General features: G+C 38.0%; 1 protein-coding gene across 1 annotated transcript; it reads left to right on the top strand.

Annotated features, from left to right (window-relative positions):
- The first annotated feature begins 1,114 nt into the window (after positions 1–1,114).
- LOC129103592 (tandem C2 domains nuclear protein) lies at positions 1,115–14,782 on the top strand. Its single transcript, XM_054614128.1, has 12 exons — positions 1,115–1,174; positions 2,295–2,369; positions 2,455–2,649; positions 3,781–3,951; positions 4,626–4,705; positions 6,647–6,716; positions 7,407–7,507; positions 8,322–8,438; positions 8,656–8,847; positions 11,837–11,951; positions 12,057–12,256; positions 13,149–14,782. Exons 2-12 carry the CDS (start codon positions 2,303–2,305, stop codon positions 13,257–13,259), a joined length of 1,419 nt encoding a protein of 472 aa, XP_054470103.1. The 5' UTR covers positions 1,115–1,174; positions 2,295–2,302; the 3' UTR covers positions 13,260–14,782.
- The last annotated feature ends 746 nt before the right edge of the window (positions 14,783–15,528 follow it).

The following is a 15,528-nucleotide window of genomic DNA, read 5'->3' as shown; positions in this document are numbered from 1 at the left end:
CAGTGGGTTGAACCAAGACAAAATTTGGGATTATATAAATTATCAGATTTTTTTGGTGCTACACCAAATTTGTGAGATTTGGGAACACAATAATAAGACACAACTGTCCCTGGCATGAGCAGGCTCTTAAACTCCTGAAACTACAGCAACATGTGGAATTACAATGTAATGTTTTTATTTTGGGACTATTCATAACAATTGTTGGGGACACACATTTTGAGAATTCTTGGGCAGATTCACAAATTTGCAGATTAAAATGATACATTTTGAAATTTGAGGGAGTTAGAAGAACATTTTTAAAGATTATTTCAACGTCTTATTAATATATTTTTTGGGAATGTAGGAGCGCTTTAACCAAACCTTTGGATTTTATCAGTTTACATATATTGACGCTTGGGAGATTTGGACGCTCAATAACAATGTCTTTGTGTCCTCATGACACAACCGTCCCTGGCATGAGCAGGCTCCTAAACTCCTTGATCAGCAAATTCTTGGATTATAATATAATATAATATTGTGGGGAGATCAAATAACAAAAATAAAGGGGTTATATTAAATATGAGATTTTAATGTCATATTTGTGGGGAGCTATTCCAAATACAGGGGATTTGTTGCACCATGTCAGTGTTTGCAATGTTGAAGCACTATAACAAAATTTGGGATTATATTATATCAGTTAACACAATTTGGTGGTGCTTTACCAAATGTGGAGGATTTAGGGACCAAAAAACATCACAATCTTTGGGGGTATTACATGAAGTTTGGGGGATTTGGATGCACATTAAGACTTTTTAGCATTATAACAAGAAATAAACTTTATTTGGAGCATCATACCGTATTTTATCAATGGGAGATTTGACATTAAAAAGAATAACTAGTCTGTAAATAAAGACATACTGGACCTGGATGGGGAAGACCGTGTTGATATACGGTTGAGTACAGCTCATGAGGCTGTTCGGGGAAGGAAGTGCGAACACACAGTGGCAATCCGGGAAGAGAAAGAGAGGAGGGAGAGTAGGGAGAGAGGGAGAGAGAGGGAGAGAGAGGAGGGAGAGTAGGAGAGAGAGAGAGAGACACCTGCACAGCTCACTGGCATTTCTCTCCAGTCGGCCCTGAGACAACTGCACTGCCGGATGTGCAAAGTTTATCCTCTGAAAGTGAAAACATCACACGGGTAAGTTTCCATTTGTACTGCTTTTGTTATGTGTAATCAAGTAATAGTTGATGATTTGCAATTTGATGTAATTAGTAAAATGCCCTCATATGTCCGCAGCACAGAGCAGTGTTTGTTGACTGTTGGTTGTGAGGAAATGAAATAGTTCAAACTCAGTTTACTTTTTGTTAGTTTGACAGGTATTCCTCAAACAGAATTAAAATATTCTACTTTTAGCTTTGTATTGAAGAAGTTTTATTATAACCCAAAAATATCCTCCCAGCCATGACAGAGAAATAAAGTATTTCTGAGATAATAAGGCATTTTAAGATTATAACAATACCTTTATGGGATTCAAAACCATGATTGTTGGGGTACTATAACTAATAATGTGATATAATGAACGCATTTTGTGAACTCAATAGCTATTTTGGGGGGATTTGGGAGGAATTAAAACTATTTTGAGGAATATATCAAATTTTGAACAACTACATTTGAAGGTGCTCTTCCAATTTTTGATATTTAGAACAAATTTGGGGAATATATGAACACATTTTTGATCGCCATACCACATTTTAGCAATGGGGGAGCACTATAACAAAATTTTGGATTATAAAAATTTTTGGTCTGTGCATATTTTGGAGATTTTGGTGACCTCTAAAAGACTTGGCGATCATAGAAATCAACAAATAGGGGGAATTATAGTGGGGCATTTTACAACATTTGTGGGTTTTATGAAATTATATATTATTGGGGTGCAATGCATTGAACTAGATAAAAATTGGGATCATGACAACAGATGTTTGGTACACTTTGCTAAATCTGATAGAGCCACTCTACTACAAAAAATGGGATTATGTCAAATTGAATGCCAAATTTGGTTGATTTGGGGTTCTATGACAAAATTTGGTACTAAAAAAAAACATGTTTAGGGTCAATATAACAGAAGGTGGGATAATATCAAAAAGTTCATTTATGGACTTTTGCTCACCATTGGAGGCAACATAACACATTTTAGTATTTTGAGTGTTATCAACTCCTGATTAGATTCCCAAAAAAGGTTTCCAACCCTTCTGGTATCAGTGTTTACTGTGTAAACTCTAAACCTCCACTTACTCTTTTATTATGGAAATATTTCCAGTTGCAGCCATGGAGTGCCTCAAAGACTGCTGCAAGAAGTTCACGAAGAAGAAGGGGAGGGAGCAGGACACCCAAGGTAGACTGGCGTCCTGCACAGCTGCTTGTTAGACAGCTCTGATATGTGAGTGTTTTGTTTCTGATTGTGTGATTTTTCTTTTAAGTGATCGCGCTGAAGATGCCTCCTAAGGCGTCAGGATGGGAGCCGGATGGGGGGAGAAAGGGGGTCTCAGAAGACTACCTCCTGTCCAAGCTGCCTCCGGATGGCAAAGAGGTGCCGTTCGTCCTGCCGACCTTTAAGGCCTCATACATCCAACCAAGAGGCTCACGCTTCCCCAATTTACAGTCTGGGCCGCAGAGTAGGTACCCACTGAAAAATAACATCAGCTGGCTGTTCAAATTAACTGCAATGAGCACTGATGTAGAAACCTGTCTTAGATGTTGCTGTTGACTTAAAGGTTGGGCTCGCAATTTATGTCATACCCATCATCACAGTGTCTCTAACCACATTGAACACACAACATGTAAGTTCTGTGGTTTTGCTACTGCTTCATTTGGTACATTAGGGCTGCCAGGATTGGCTGGATTTTGAGGGTGTGGACTTCAGTGTGAAAATCAGTTTAGCAGCATCCAGTCAGATGAGCTTTGGGCTTATGTGCATATCGAGAATCGGACATTTTGGCTCATATCTGGCAAATTGAATGGCTGAAAACGGCTTCTTTTTTGTTTCTCTGGTGCTTTATAGAAGAAAAATAAATCACATAATATTCAAATGTTTTCTGAAGTGTCTTAGACAACTCTGTCTACTTTTGTAGATTTCAAAGCTGACTGCTTTTCTTGTGAAGCCTTAGTTAGCTAACATTTGCTCTTCCAATGCCAGAACAAACCTGACACTGTAGATACTCATTTGCAGTTGGTTGGTTCTCTGCTGCCTAATTTCTGTCTATTTCTTGAAGTTTTTTTACCTGAAATTTTCCCAGATGTCTGATAGCTTGATGAGTCAAAGGTCTAAATACACAAAATAACTTTGTGCGATATTTTTTCACTTTAACAGCGCCCCCATCAGGCCATTTATCGGCAGGATGTGTGTAGAAAGTTCCCCATCCAATGTAAGATATAGGTATTTTTAAAACATTTAATTCCTATACAACTAGTCAGTGGGCAAGTTGTCCCGCCTGCTGAAGCCTGGAGTACAAATACATATGGTGGAAGAACACGTGTAATCTTTCCTCAACATAGGGTTAGGTTAATGTAAAGTTTGTACTGGCTGACACATTTTACTCCACCCAAAGCCAAGTGCCATAATGCCTCATGCATCGAAGTTTCATTAAAATCAGCTCAAAGGGTTACTGCCGTATGACGTTTGATTACACAAGAACCAGGATATCCTGTTTCTAAGTGAATGGCTGCAGTCTTTTAGTTTACTGAAAAAGAATCATTTGGTCAAAAGGAAAAGCATGTTGACCTCCAGCCCTGCTCTCTGTCTGCAGGTTCAGCCCGTTGCACGTATGCAGAGAGGAAAGCAGAGCTGCTGGGCTCCAGTCAGTTCACCTACAGCCCCGAGTCCAGCTTCCATCAGGGTCAGCTGACCGAGTACTTCTCCCCCGGATCGACCCGCCGAGACACACTGAAGAACAGAGACACCGGTCCACAAAGTCCAGGTAGCAGACACCTCCATCCACGCAAAAATTTTTTCAAATACAAAAACAAGTTAAATTGAGAATCAAAAACGGGAATCACTGATGTTTCATTCAAATAATGTCAAAATCCGACAAGTGATGAGCAGATATTCATAATGTGCAGTTATGTAATCTGAAAGAAATAATGTTGATAAACACGTTTGTCTAGATATCTAGGTGCATATGCATCATTATATACCTATTCCTAGATATAAAATGAACACCAATCTGTGATATAGTATAGAAAATATTTGTGATGGAAAAAAGGACTACTTCTTTAAAAGTGAAAGAAGATGAGGTTAACGGAAAATGTGAAAAATGTATTAGGTTTAGGAGTAAAGACATAGACACTGTTTAATCCTATTGACAGTAATTTAGATTATTGTATAAAAGTTTTTATAAACAAATAGTACTGTATACTGCATCAGTAGTTGTAATCTTTATCCTTCTCTTTGCAGTTGTAGGTTTCTGTTATATTTATGTTTTACTTGCGTATGTATTACTGCAATAAAGAAAACAAATATTTAAAAAAAGAATAGACAACTATTCAGAAATAATAGTGTTGTAAATATAAGGATACAGAATGTTTTAATGCCAGACACCTACAGACAAACTTAATTGAACCGTCTAATTGTGGGTCAATGTTTTGTTTCCAGGTTGGCCTCTGAAGGTTGGCGCCGAGCAGCGACTCAGCAGCTCCATGTTTGATCTGTCCAGCCCTCAGATTCACATGCAGGTGAGACTGTTCACTATCTAATCTGTATTCAGTCAGCGTTTCTCACCCTGTGTCAACCCAAGACTAAATATAGATTTATAGTTTCCACTGTCCTCAGCAGCACAGAGGAACATACGACAAACTAGCCTCACAAGCTGGCGTTTGGATTTAAGGTGCAAAGTTAGTCTTTCCATCCTGAAGAGTAGAAAATGGGAGATGAATAATATTTAAAGGGACAGTTCATCCCAAAATCCCAAAATATAATCATTACATACAAATCTTACTAGAGCCAGTGTTTGGTTTGTCCGTCGTGGGCTACAGTAGAAACATGGCGATGCAACGTGGTGGACTCCATGAAGAGGAACAGCTCCCTATGTAGATATGAAGAGCTCATTCTAAGCCAATGAAAACAAAGATTCTTAGTCTCAGGTGGTTATACTATATTCAAAACATAGTTATGAATATTATATTCCATTTCGGCTAGTAGATCCTGCAAAATCCTAAACACAGGTCCTTAAAGATAACTAGATAAGTGAAATAAATTACGTTTTAATTTTTTTCTTCAGCTGATAAATGGTAAAGAAAAAAAATGTATGTGTGTAAATGGTTTTTTTTGTATACTAATTCATCTTAGGTTGAGGGTAAAGTATATTGCCATTACATGTTTTTTTAGACTCGAATGTATTATTTATAACTTTATTAAACTAAGTGCCTTACTGAAATTAAAATCTCTTTAACTGTGTATTTTATTGATTATGTCTCACTTGGGCCTCCAAATAAGTTGTTTGAGTCATTAAAATAACAAAAAACACTTCTCAAGAGATGTCTGAAGTCATTGTGACTCATTCTGAAAATGATCTGACAGGTATTTGAAATCTTAAAGTGATGGTAAAATCACAGGAGATACATTTCAGCTTCAGCACTCATTCCTCCAGCTGTCCCTGAATGTATCTCTGTTTGCTGCATATGATTAATCCATTGATTGGTTTGGACTGAGTGCTATTTGCTCAGTAATACAATAAGAAAAAGAATGAGTAAGTTGGGGCGTATTTCTTTGTTCTATAAAGGATGTGGTGTAGTGTGCCAGTCAACAGGCTGCGTTACTGACTAACACCTCGCCCAAAACCTTGATAAACATTTTAATGTCTCATTCTGGACACACACAAAAGAGCAACGTTAAAGCAACACACTCGTTGTTTTGCTTGTTGTGAAACAACACGGATACATTTCTACTCACCTTTCATTTCTGTTGACATCTTTATTATCCATAGCAACATGCAGTGGGTGTACTGTTGGATGTCAAGTAGCCCAAATGTTTAGCTTGGCAGCATTATGAGCAAACAGCATTTAGAAATGAAAGCATGAAAGGCACAGCACCTTTGCTTAAAGATGTGACGGTAAACAAATAAAACCGGGGTTTCCTGAATGAAGGTGTGAAATAAAAAGTTGTAGGTTAAAGAAATAAGAACCAGACAGTCTTTTCAAACTCAGGAGTTGAGAGAATCTTATGTGTGTTTTATTACAGATGGCAACATTGGTTGGTCTGTCACTTTTTGTCACTTTTTGTCACTTTTACAAAAACTTTTTTACAATAAAATAGTCCTCTAGCGACACAAGGAGGTTGACATTTGTGGTTATGAGTGAAAATTCTCAACAATTACCGGATGGATTGGCATGACATTTGGTACAGACATTCATGTTCCCCAGAGGATGCATTAAAATAACCTTGATCCCCTGTACTTTAGTTTTATGCAAATTAGCAATTGTTAGCAATTTTACACAAGATAAACATAGTTAACATTACACCTACTTAACATCATTAGCATTTAGCTACAGCCTCACAAAGTCGAAAGCGTGTTTGTACTATTGTTAAATGATGAAGTTTTGCGATTCGATGGAAAATAATAATGAATCTGTCATGCCATGCTGACTATCTTTATGTGTGTTATGATTTTCCTGCAGCGCTTTGACTCCGTCTCCAGCGTCCTCAGCAGCACATCCTCCATGATTGGCTCCATTGAAAGCAGCCTGGGTAACTTTAAAAAACATTTGTCTCTGTCTACAAACAATTTCCCATTTTTTATACTTTCTAGTAAGTCTGATTAAGATCACTCTGCATTGTACAGTCATGAAAGTGCAGACACAATAATGACTTGCAAATGTTATCACTAAGGTCTACCATTGAGCTTCAGAGATAAACCTTGTTACATTAAGATTGTATTATTCCACAAGGAGAAGCAGCTTAGTAATAATACGAGATAAATCAAAAGTGTTTCTCTTATGTTGACTTTTTTATGTTAAGATGTCGGCCATATTGCCCAGAGAATTGTTTTTATGCCGCTGTTTATGTTCCTTCTGCTGCAAATTCAGGAATGCACTACTGTTTTGTTTGTCATGTTTTGTTCCCTAGCAAATGGACTGAAACTGCCTTTTGTTGTTATCTGGGCATAAAGCATAACTAAAGTAGATTTAATAGATAACAAGAGTAGATTGGGTAAAATTCTATCTACTTTATAATACCTCTAAACTTATTGGCATATGAATGCTTTGGTATTCACAAAAAAAGAACCAAAATAAATAAGAAAAATCTTTGATTATGGAATTAATTTGGTGCAAAAGTGTATAAATTTCCATCTATGTCAGCTTTTAACACTCGTATAGCTTCACCATTACATCCAATAACATCCAATAATATGTTTCTGTTGTGCTGGTGATTTTACAGACTCCATCACCCTGTCCGGGGACGAGCGTGAGTTGGGGAAGGTGTGCGTACGAGTGAACTACCAGGAGGCTCTGGAGCAGGTGTGGATCACCATGGTTCAGGTAAGGTTACATGCTGTGAGGAGGAGGAGAGCCATGAACACAAGCAGTTCCATTGTGCTCCTCTGCAGCATTTCTCAATGGACCCTCTGTGTGACCAGAACACAGATCTCTGTTAGCTCCTCTCAGCGCTCTATTAACTTTGGCTCCGACACTCAGGAGAGAAAGGTTGTTTTTTGAAGACACAGAACTTTACTCATTGGTGCCGAAACACAGTGATCAGTGAAACTGCACTCATGCAAAAGGCAACATCTACAGTGTGTTTGTTTTGTACAATCACTCTTTTTGTTATATACATTTTTTTTGTTTCACATTTATAAGGCTTTAATGCAGAGACGTGCACTAATTCCTCGATGATCAGGGGCAAATATGAAAAATTGGGGCACCTTTTTCCCCACCTAATAATCAGGTTTTGGTTATTTTTGGCAGTGCTGCACTTGAACTATCCATAGGGACATTCAGATGGACAAGTAGCACACTGGGGTCACACAAATATTCTTGCTGTGTGACATTATGTCAAAAATTCATTTTTTCCCAGGCGCATAAATGGAGCATATTATGCTTTAATAAAGGTTGTAAAAAAAAAAAAATAGAAAAGAGTAAACAATAAACAGTCTCTAGAAATATATAAAAAAAGCAATTGAAATAAAAACATGACCTCATACATACAGGATTGATACATCAGAGGTTTTGGATTCTCTTGTTTTGTATTTATGTCCTTTTTATGCCAAGTAGAACAGTTTGACCCAAACCTGTGGCCTAAAAATAGATTTGACCTGCCTCAACTCAAATGTTCTTTTCCATCTTTCGTTATCAGTGTTCGGACCTCAACCTTGTTCCAGACGGAGTGGAACAACAAAAGATTGGATTTAAAGGGATCATCACCATCCCTAAACCGATACAGTTCAAAAGCTCAATCAAGGACTACTGTCAGGTAATAACCGCTGTCTAAAACCTGATATTTTAACGTTCATGTTTACAAATTCGTAGCTCAGATTTCATTCTGCACTTTAAGTGAAGGACTATTAATAAAACAACTTTTGTATACAGAGTTGAACTATTCTTTGCAGAGTTTTTATTCCAGATGGACAGTTTGCATCAGAGTTGTGGAAAAACATCCAATTTTACTGTCTGCTCCGTCTGCTCTTTAGGATGTTTCCTTCATGGAGACCTTCGTGTTTGCGCTGCGTCTCCAGCAGTTGCGCTGCAGTGCTTTGGTGTTGCGACTTCAGACACACAGCTCAAAGAAACGTACGGTGGCTGAGTGCGTCCTCTCCCTACGACAGCTCGGCCCTGATGAGGCAGAGCACTGGCTCGAGCTCAACCCTCCGTCCAAATCCTCTGTGAGTGTTCACTTCACGTGTTATGAGTCAGGCCTATGGTCAGGAATTAAAGAATTATTATCTCAAACCAGAAGCAACTCGTAGAATGTATTTTTTTGTATTTTTTATTAGTATAATCATTAGCACCGTTTAGCAATTGCAGTAATCTAAATCAAATGGAAAACTGCCATTGGCTTTTTGTTGGTGGAACCAGCACGATGCTCACTTCCTGTTTGGCCTACAAAAACATTACATCCCTACAGCACTCTATTTGGTCATTCAGGAATTTTTATCTAATGATTATTGCTTGGTGAAAAGTCAAAGGATCAGCGAAGTGATTACAATGAATGTCTGTCCTAAATGTTAAGACAATCAAAGTCAGCAGTGTTAGCTGAGTGTGTCTTACCTGCTGTCCAGTTGTTGTGGCCAAGAGGAATGACTTGCAGTGTGGAGATATCCAGGACTTCTATTACTTATTCTCCACCGTTTCCTCTGTTGGCTGCCGTCTTTTATCACCCCTTTGTATGTGCACAGTCGGGACAAAGCACTGTGTGTGCTTCATAAAACTGTCCCCATGAAGCATTGTAGCCCACTGGCATGTACCGTACTCTTGGCCCTAACAGGGGAATGTTGAGGCAGACATTATGTTCATGCATAATCTCAGGAAAAAGAGAAAGGGGATTCATTATTAAGGGAAATTTGGGAAACATGCTTTTTGTTTGAGAGAAGAAAGCAGAGTGCTGACATGGAAAGTAGGTCAAACCTCAAACCATTTCAACATCTGAGAGCGGTCTTCCTGATAAATGGATGCATGTCTGGCCAGTGACGGTAAACTGTTTCTGCACTTAGTGGTACCGACGGTGACTCATCTCTCAGACGGTCGATTTGATTCAGTGAGTGAGTTATCCATCTTGTGGACACTAAAGGCACAAATTGTCCAAATCACTGTCAGTCATTTGAAGCTCTTAAGGGTCAAGACAGCTGAACTCTTCGAAGTCTTGAACAAGAAAAATATCAGCAGCATTTCGAGAAGAAGCAGAGCAGCTGGTTATCCAAGATGAATCGTACATATAACAATCGCAGCTCTGTGAGGCTGGACTTGATGCTTCGAGCTAAATGCTACCATCAGCGTGCTAACATGCTCACAATAACAATGCTAACAAGCTTCTATAATGTTAAACATATTTACCAATATAGTTTAGCGTGTTAGGGTTAAGCATTTAGCTCTGAACACAAAGTGAAGCTGAGGCTGATGTCAATTCCATTCATTTGTCAGGTATTTGTTCACCTGATGGTTTGTTCAGCGCTAGAGGAAATGTCATGGGGTTGACAAATTTTATGGTGACCCATCCCATATTTCTTGATAGTTCACTGAAAGGCTCAGATTTCAAACTCATGGTTATGCTAAAGGGAAGTCAAGGAATCCCTAAATTCATAGAGTGCTACAGGGAATATGTATTTTTGTAGTCCAACCAAAAAGTTAGCATCGCACTGGTTCCCTCAACAAAAAGCCAGATGGAATTTTCCCTTGGACTTTAGATTATTGCAGAAAATAAGCTTTGTGACTAACAAATGTTTAATATACATGTTTTTTTTCCAGCAAGATATCTTCACAAAGGAATGCCATTTACATTTCAAACGAGTATAAACACAATGAGGCTGTAAAGGCGGATGTGTTTGGCGTGATGGAGGTTTATGTTCCCAACCTCTGTTGTCTCACTTAGCAACTTGTTAGCAACCACTTACTAACTTACAAAACGTTCAAATCTCTTAAGCTTGTGTTAACCACAGACCTTCTTTCAGTCATCTAACCATAAACCTATTAATACTACCATTGACTTCAAGACGAGAAACCAAGAGTTACTAAAGTGAAGACTTGTTTCCGTTTTTTAGGACTCATTCCATGCAGCACTTTTTGAGAGTTCCTCTGGGGACCATGAACAAAATCCCCAATGCTACGACACACAGAAATCAACATTAGAAGGATGACACAGTGTTTATCTGCTCTGTATTATATGTCTATGTGCGCAACACACAAAAAAGGTTTAGTCATTTTTTAGAAGTGAATTTAATAAGAAAAATGTTGAAGAATGTAAGAATTGCTACCTTAATAAATGACTGTACAGTGTAATTATCAACCTTTTCAAGTCAAATGTAATATCTCTGACTTGTTGAAGGAACACAGTTCTCCACTTTGTTCTGTTGTCGAGGAGACGAAAATAATTGACTTGGTGGAGCGCCGTATCTAAAGGTCAAAATATTAAGCACTTCAAACTAGTGGTTCGATGTCATAACCTGGACGTTCAAGCTTTTTTCTTATTTTTTACATCTTTTTGGCCAATAATTAAAGGTCAAACTGTTGTAGCTTTAAAGTCAGTGGACAAAATGTCAAACTCTGAAAGCCTTCAGCTGCTGCAAACTTGATGGTGTATGATGCATCTTCAACAACAACATGTTTACTTATTGCTGGCGATGTCTTTAGTGCTCAATGGCCACTGAGAAATCTGTTCCAAAAACAAAACATGCAGAGAGCAGTGCCCTGCTTGCTATGTGCAAAAGGGAAACAAACATAATAAATGACACATATGTTCATATCGTGTCGTACATTTTTCTTGTACAATCAGTGGATGATTGGGGTCACAAAAATGTAATCTTCATTCATTATTAGGAGACTGGGTACTTCAGGTTTAGTTTGACAGCCTACTTACCTATATAATCTTGTTTGGCAAATCAAGAACTATAACAAACATGCATAAAGAAATCATATTTAGTGATTTTTTCACAAAGAACACTAAAATGAAATGCATTTTTTAGGAGAAACACCAATGAGGACATGAAAATAGATTTTCGTGTTAAAAGTTCGAAGAGTCTTAGTTTATATATGTAAAATACACTATTATGGCCCCACGTTGGGCGCATAACTTTTGCAAATTTCCCCGCTGCGGGACTAATAAAGGATTATCTTATCTTATCTTAATTATTAATATGTAATTGAATATTTATCTTTCAGGTGTGCCACGCTGAGCTGCATCTCACAACCTGTTTTCAACCAGTCAACGGACGCATCCAGCTCCAGGTCCTCGCCGCCCAAAACCTCCCAAAATCCTCCTCACCGCTCACCCAAGGTAGGTGTGACTGGAAAAAAAAAGGTCTAATGTGAAATGCTTTACAACAAAAAGTAAAAGATTGACTTCTGTGTGACTGACATACTGTCGTCTCCATCTCTGAAGCCTTCTTCGTCAAAGTGGAGATGCAGCAGTTGGGGCGGGTGGTGATGAAGAAGAAGACTCGCATCCTGAAGTCCTCGGGGGGGCAGTGTAAGTGGGCGGAGACTTTTCACTTCCTCTTGGCCTCGTTAGACCACGCCTGCTCGCTGACGGTCAAACTCTACAGCCGGAGCTCGGTCAGGAGGAAACAGTGTCTTGGACAGGTGAGTTGTCCTGACACCAAGTTTTATATTTGACTTTTCCTTTAATCATTAATTCTGAAGGAATTTTTTTCCCTACTCTTTTATTATTGTTTGTAATATTTCCCAGTGTAGGCCTCATTGATAGAGGGCTGTCATTTCTCACCTAAAGGTCTATTAAGTAGTTCTCCTTCAATCATAGTGTCACATGATCTCTATCAAAAGAGGAAGTTTTCCAAGTTGTCATTTATTGTCCATGTTGGATTAAGAGTCAAATAAAGTAAATGTACAATTTATAAACCAGTCTGTACATCTGCAATTTAAGTTTTCTTTTTCTTTTTACTTATTTATCTAACTGTTTAAATATTTCTTTGGTAAATCGATTCTTTATATGCCATTTTTTTCTGCTATAAGGAGCTGCTAACACAACCAAATCATCCCATTATCTTAATCCGTTTCAGAGGCTTTCCCATCCAAGAATGGATAAAATACTCCTAAAGCAAACTGATTAACTTCCTGGCATTAAAAACTGAAGGATGTTAAGATATTTAATACCTGCGCAAAGCATCAGCTGCATAATTTATATCAATATATATTGACAAAAGGGAAATGATCTGCCTTAAAGACTTACTAATTGCAGGATATTGGCACACTTTTCCCTTTATTTTGTGATAATCATAAAATCAGTAAAATCTTTAATTTTAGTGATAAAATAAGTTCTAACTGAAGTTTGCTACCATGAGTTAATCACTAAGCTACTGGTCACACCAGACCAAGTAAGGATAGAGAAAAACATGAAGCTTTAAAAGGACACTCCAGGTATAATCTCCATACACAAGCATGTTGTGTAGTAGACTTTAAAAAAGATTGAATGCAACAAACTGAGGAATTATTGCCTTCCCAATGTTTCTTGCAGGTTCAGCTGGGATTCGACAGCCTTGTCCCCGAAGCAGTGGAGCTGTGGAAGGACATGATGGCTCACCCAGAGAAAGTTGTGTCTGCGTGGCATCGGCTGAGCACTGTCTGAACCTTCTCTCCGAACGTCTTCTCTACATTACATTACATTACATTACATTACAGTCATTTAGCAGACTTACAATCAGTAGTATGTTACATATCATTCACCCATTCACACACTGATGACAGTGCCACCATCAGACTCTAACTAACATTCATGCAACATCCAGTCCACACCGATGGCAAGCCTTCGGGAGCAACTCTACACTCTACGGACGTGATGCTCTCGTGATGCAGGTCCAGCTGTGCCCGCTTTCCTCTCCACAGCCGGACACAGTCGCCTCCGACAGACCGGACTTTAAACTACTGAACGTGCTCTGAACGCCCTCAGACGCCAGATTCCCACTGTTCAGGTGCTCGGTTGTAAATAGGGGTTTCGAACAAAGTCTAATCGCTGGAAGTTTCTGGGGTGGTTTTTTGTGTGTAGATAGAATTAAGAAAAAACTGTAGAGCATTTTGCTTAACTGACAACAAAGTCAGCTTCATAGCATTTAGTTGTATATAATGCTGTATATGTAGCTCAGATGCCTTTTTAGGGAAAAACTTGTCACTCTGTTTCAGTTAGATAGAAGGTTTACAAGCAGAGATAGTCACCATAAAGCCAAAATCACTGTATGTTATCAGTCTGTAAATAAGCCCCATTTTAAAGGATAAGCCTGACGATATTCTATACTTTTCTTATTGTCAACAAACTTATAAACAGATCAAAACTAACACTCAGTAAGTCCATTTCTGTGAACTTTTTCAGCCTCATTGGTTCCTACTGAAGACATAAAAATCTTTGAATACTAGTCATAACAACTGTTTCATTTTTTTTTAAAAGGCTCTGTAATTTCCTAAAACAGCTAAGCACTATTGTTCAGCAAACATTACTTAAACCTGCAATAACTGAATGTTTTGGCCACTTGTTTGCTGTTGTGAACCAATATTATCATCATCTTTTAAGTTGATATTGCAACTTGTCAGCAAACAGTTGTGAACATAAATCCAATATTCAATCTCTTTTTTAGCTTTGTTTTGGTCTCCACCAACTCCTGAGGGATAAATTTGACTCTTAACCTGCCAAATACTCCGCTATGTTTGCCAGCTAGTTGCTAACTGCGTCTGTCTGCTGTCTAGTGCTAAGAAGATAGGTACAGTGGGTTATCTGAAGACAGTCGATTTACCATTTTTAGCCGCTTTAAACAGGAGTAAATAGTGTTTTCAGGGACTATTTTTAGATGAGGATTAATAGACATTTGGTCTGTTTAGGGAGTGATATGTTTAAATAGTTTTTGGACAACAATGAATTGAGAAATCAGCGATATATGACTTTGTAGTAGAATCAATTCACTATTGGTTTTGGTCCTTTCATGGTATTTGTTGACATTAAGAGAAATATAAGTATCACCCAATTCTTACTTTAGTTCACTTCATGTTACTGTACAATACAACAATATCAAACCTTAGCTGTACGCTTTTGATGAAAGCACTTTATTTTTTTATGTATTTAATGTATTAATGTTGAAAGTTTAGTGATTAAAAGTAGATGTTGTCTGGAAATGTCAAGTTAGTGTGTTTATTGAAAGAATAATGAATAATAAAATGCTACATAAGGTGACATTTTGTCTCAGGAGAATCCAATATAAGACAAAGATCACTTTAAGTTTGTCAGATAATTCTGTGATTTTATGTGAATGATGAGTAGTCACAAGAAACAGACCGTGGTTTTGAACATGTACGTTACACTCAGTGCAGCGCCTGTGAAATAGGTCAACAGCCATAAACCACAGTGTCACCGTGTCACTTTTTATTGAAGAGGCCACTGTTTGAGAATCTGCCACGGTGCTTCTTCTCCTCCTCCTCCTGGCTCTGGAACATCCTGTTTTTCAATTTCATCCTTTTATTATAAAGGCAATTAAACTTCAACATTTGTAAAGTAACTATAGAAAAGTTCAGCATTTATGTGGAGAAATCTAAACAATTTCCTTTTAGCTGCAGCACTTTGAAAAGTTTCAGTGCCAACACTTAAAAATACAATTTCCTACAAAGATAAAGAATTGTTACAAGTTATTGCATTGAATGTGTGAAAGTTTATGGGGTTGTGAACATCATAACTTTTTAAATAATCATTTTGAACACAAAGTAACATTTTTCTTCAGGCAGAAGGGAATAAAACCCTAAGGTTTATCCTCCCAGAGGGAATCCTGACTCCATTTCAGTCTCGTAAAGCATGAGATTGACTGGCGTTGCGGTTTGTGTAACCAGCTGTAGACGTGGACACGCAAACACACACACAC

This window comes from Anoplopoma fimbria, chromosome 15 (assembly GCF_027596085.1).
Source record: "Anoplopoma fimbria isolate UVic2021 breed Golden Eagle Sablefish chromosome 15, Afim_UVic_2022, whole genome shotgun sequence".
Classification (NCBI taxonomy): Eukaryota; Metazoa; Chordata; class Actinopteri; order Perciformes; family Anoplopomatidae; genus Anoplopoma; species Anoplopoma fimbria.
Note: the sequence above shows the minus strand (reverse complement) of the source record. Positions and strands in the feature narration are given on the sequence as shown.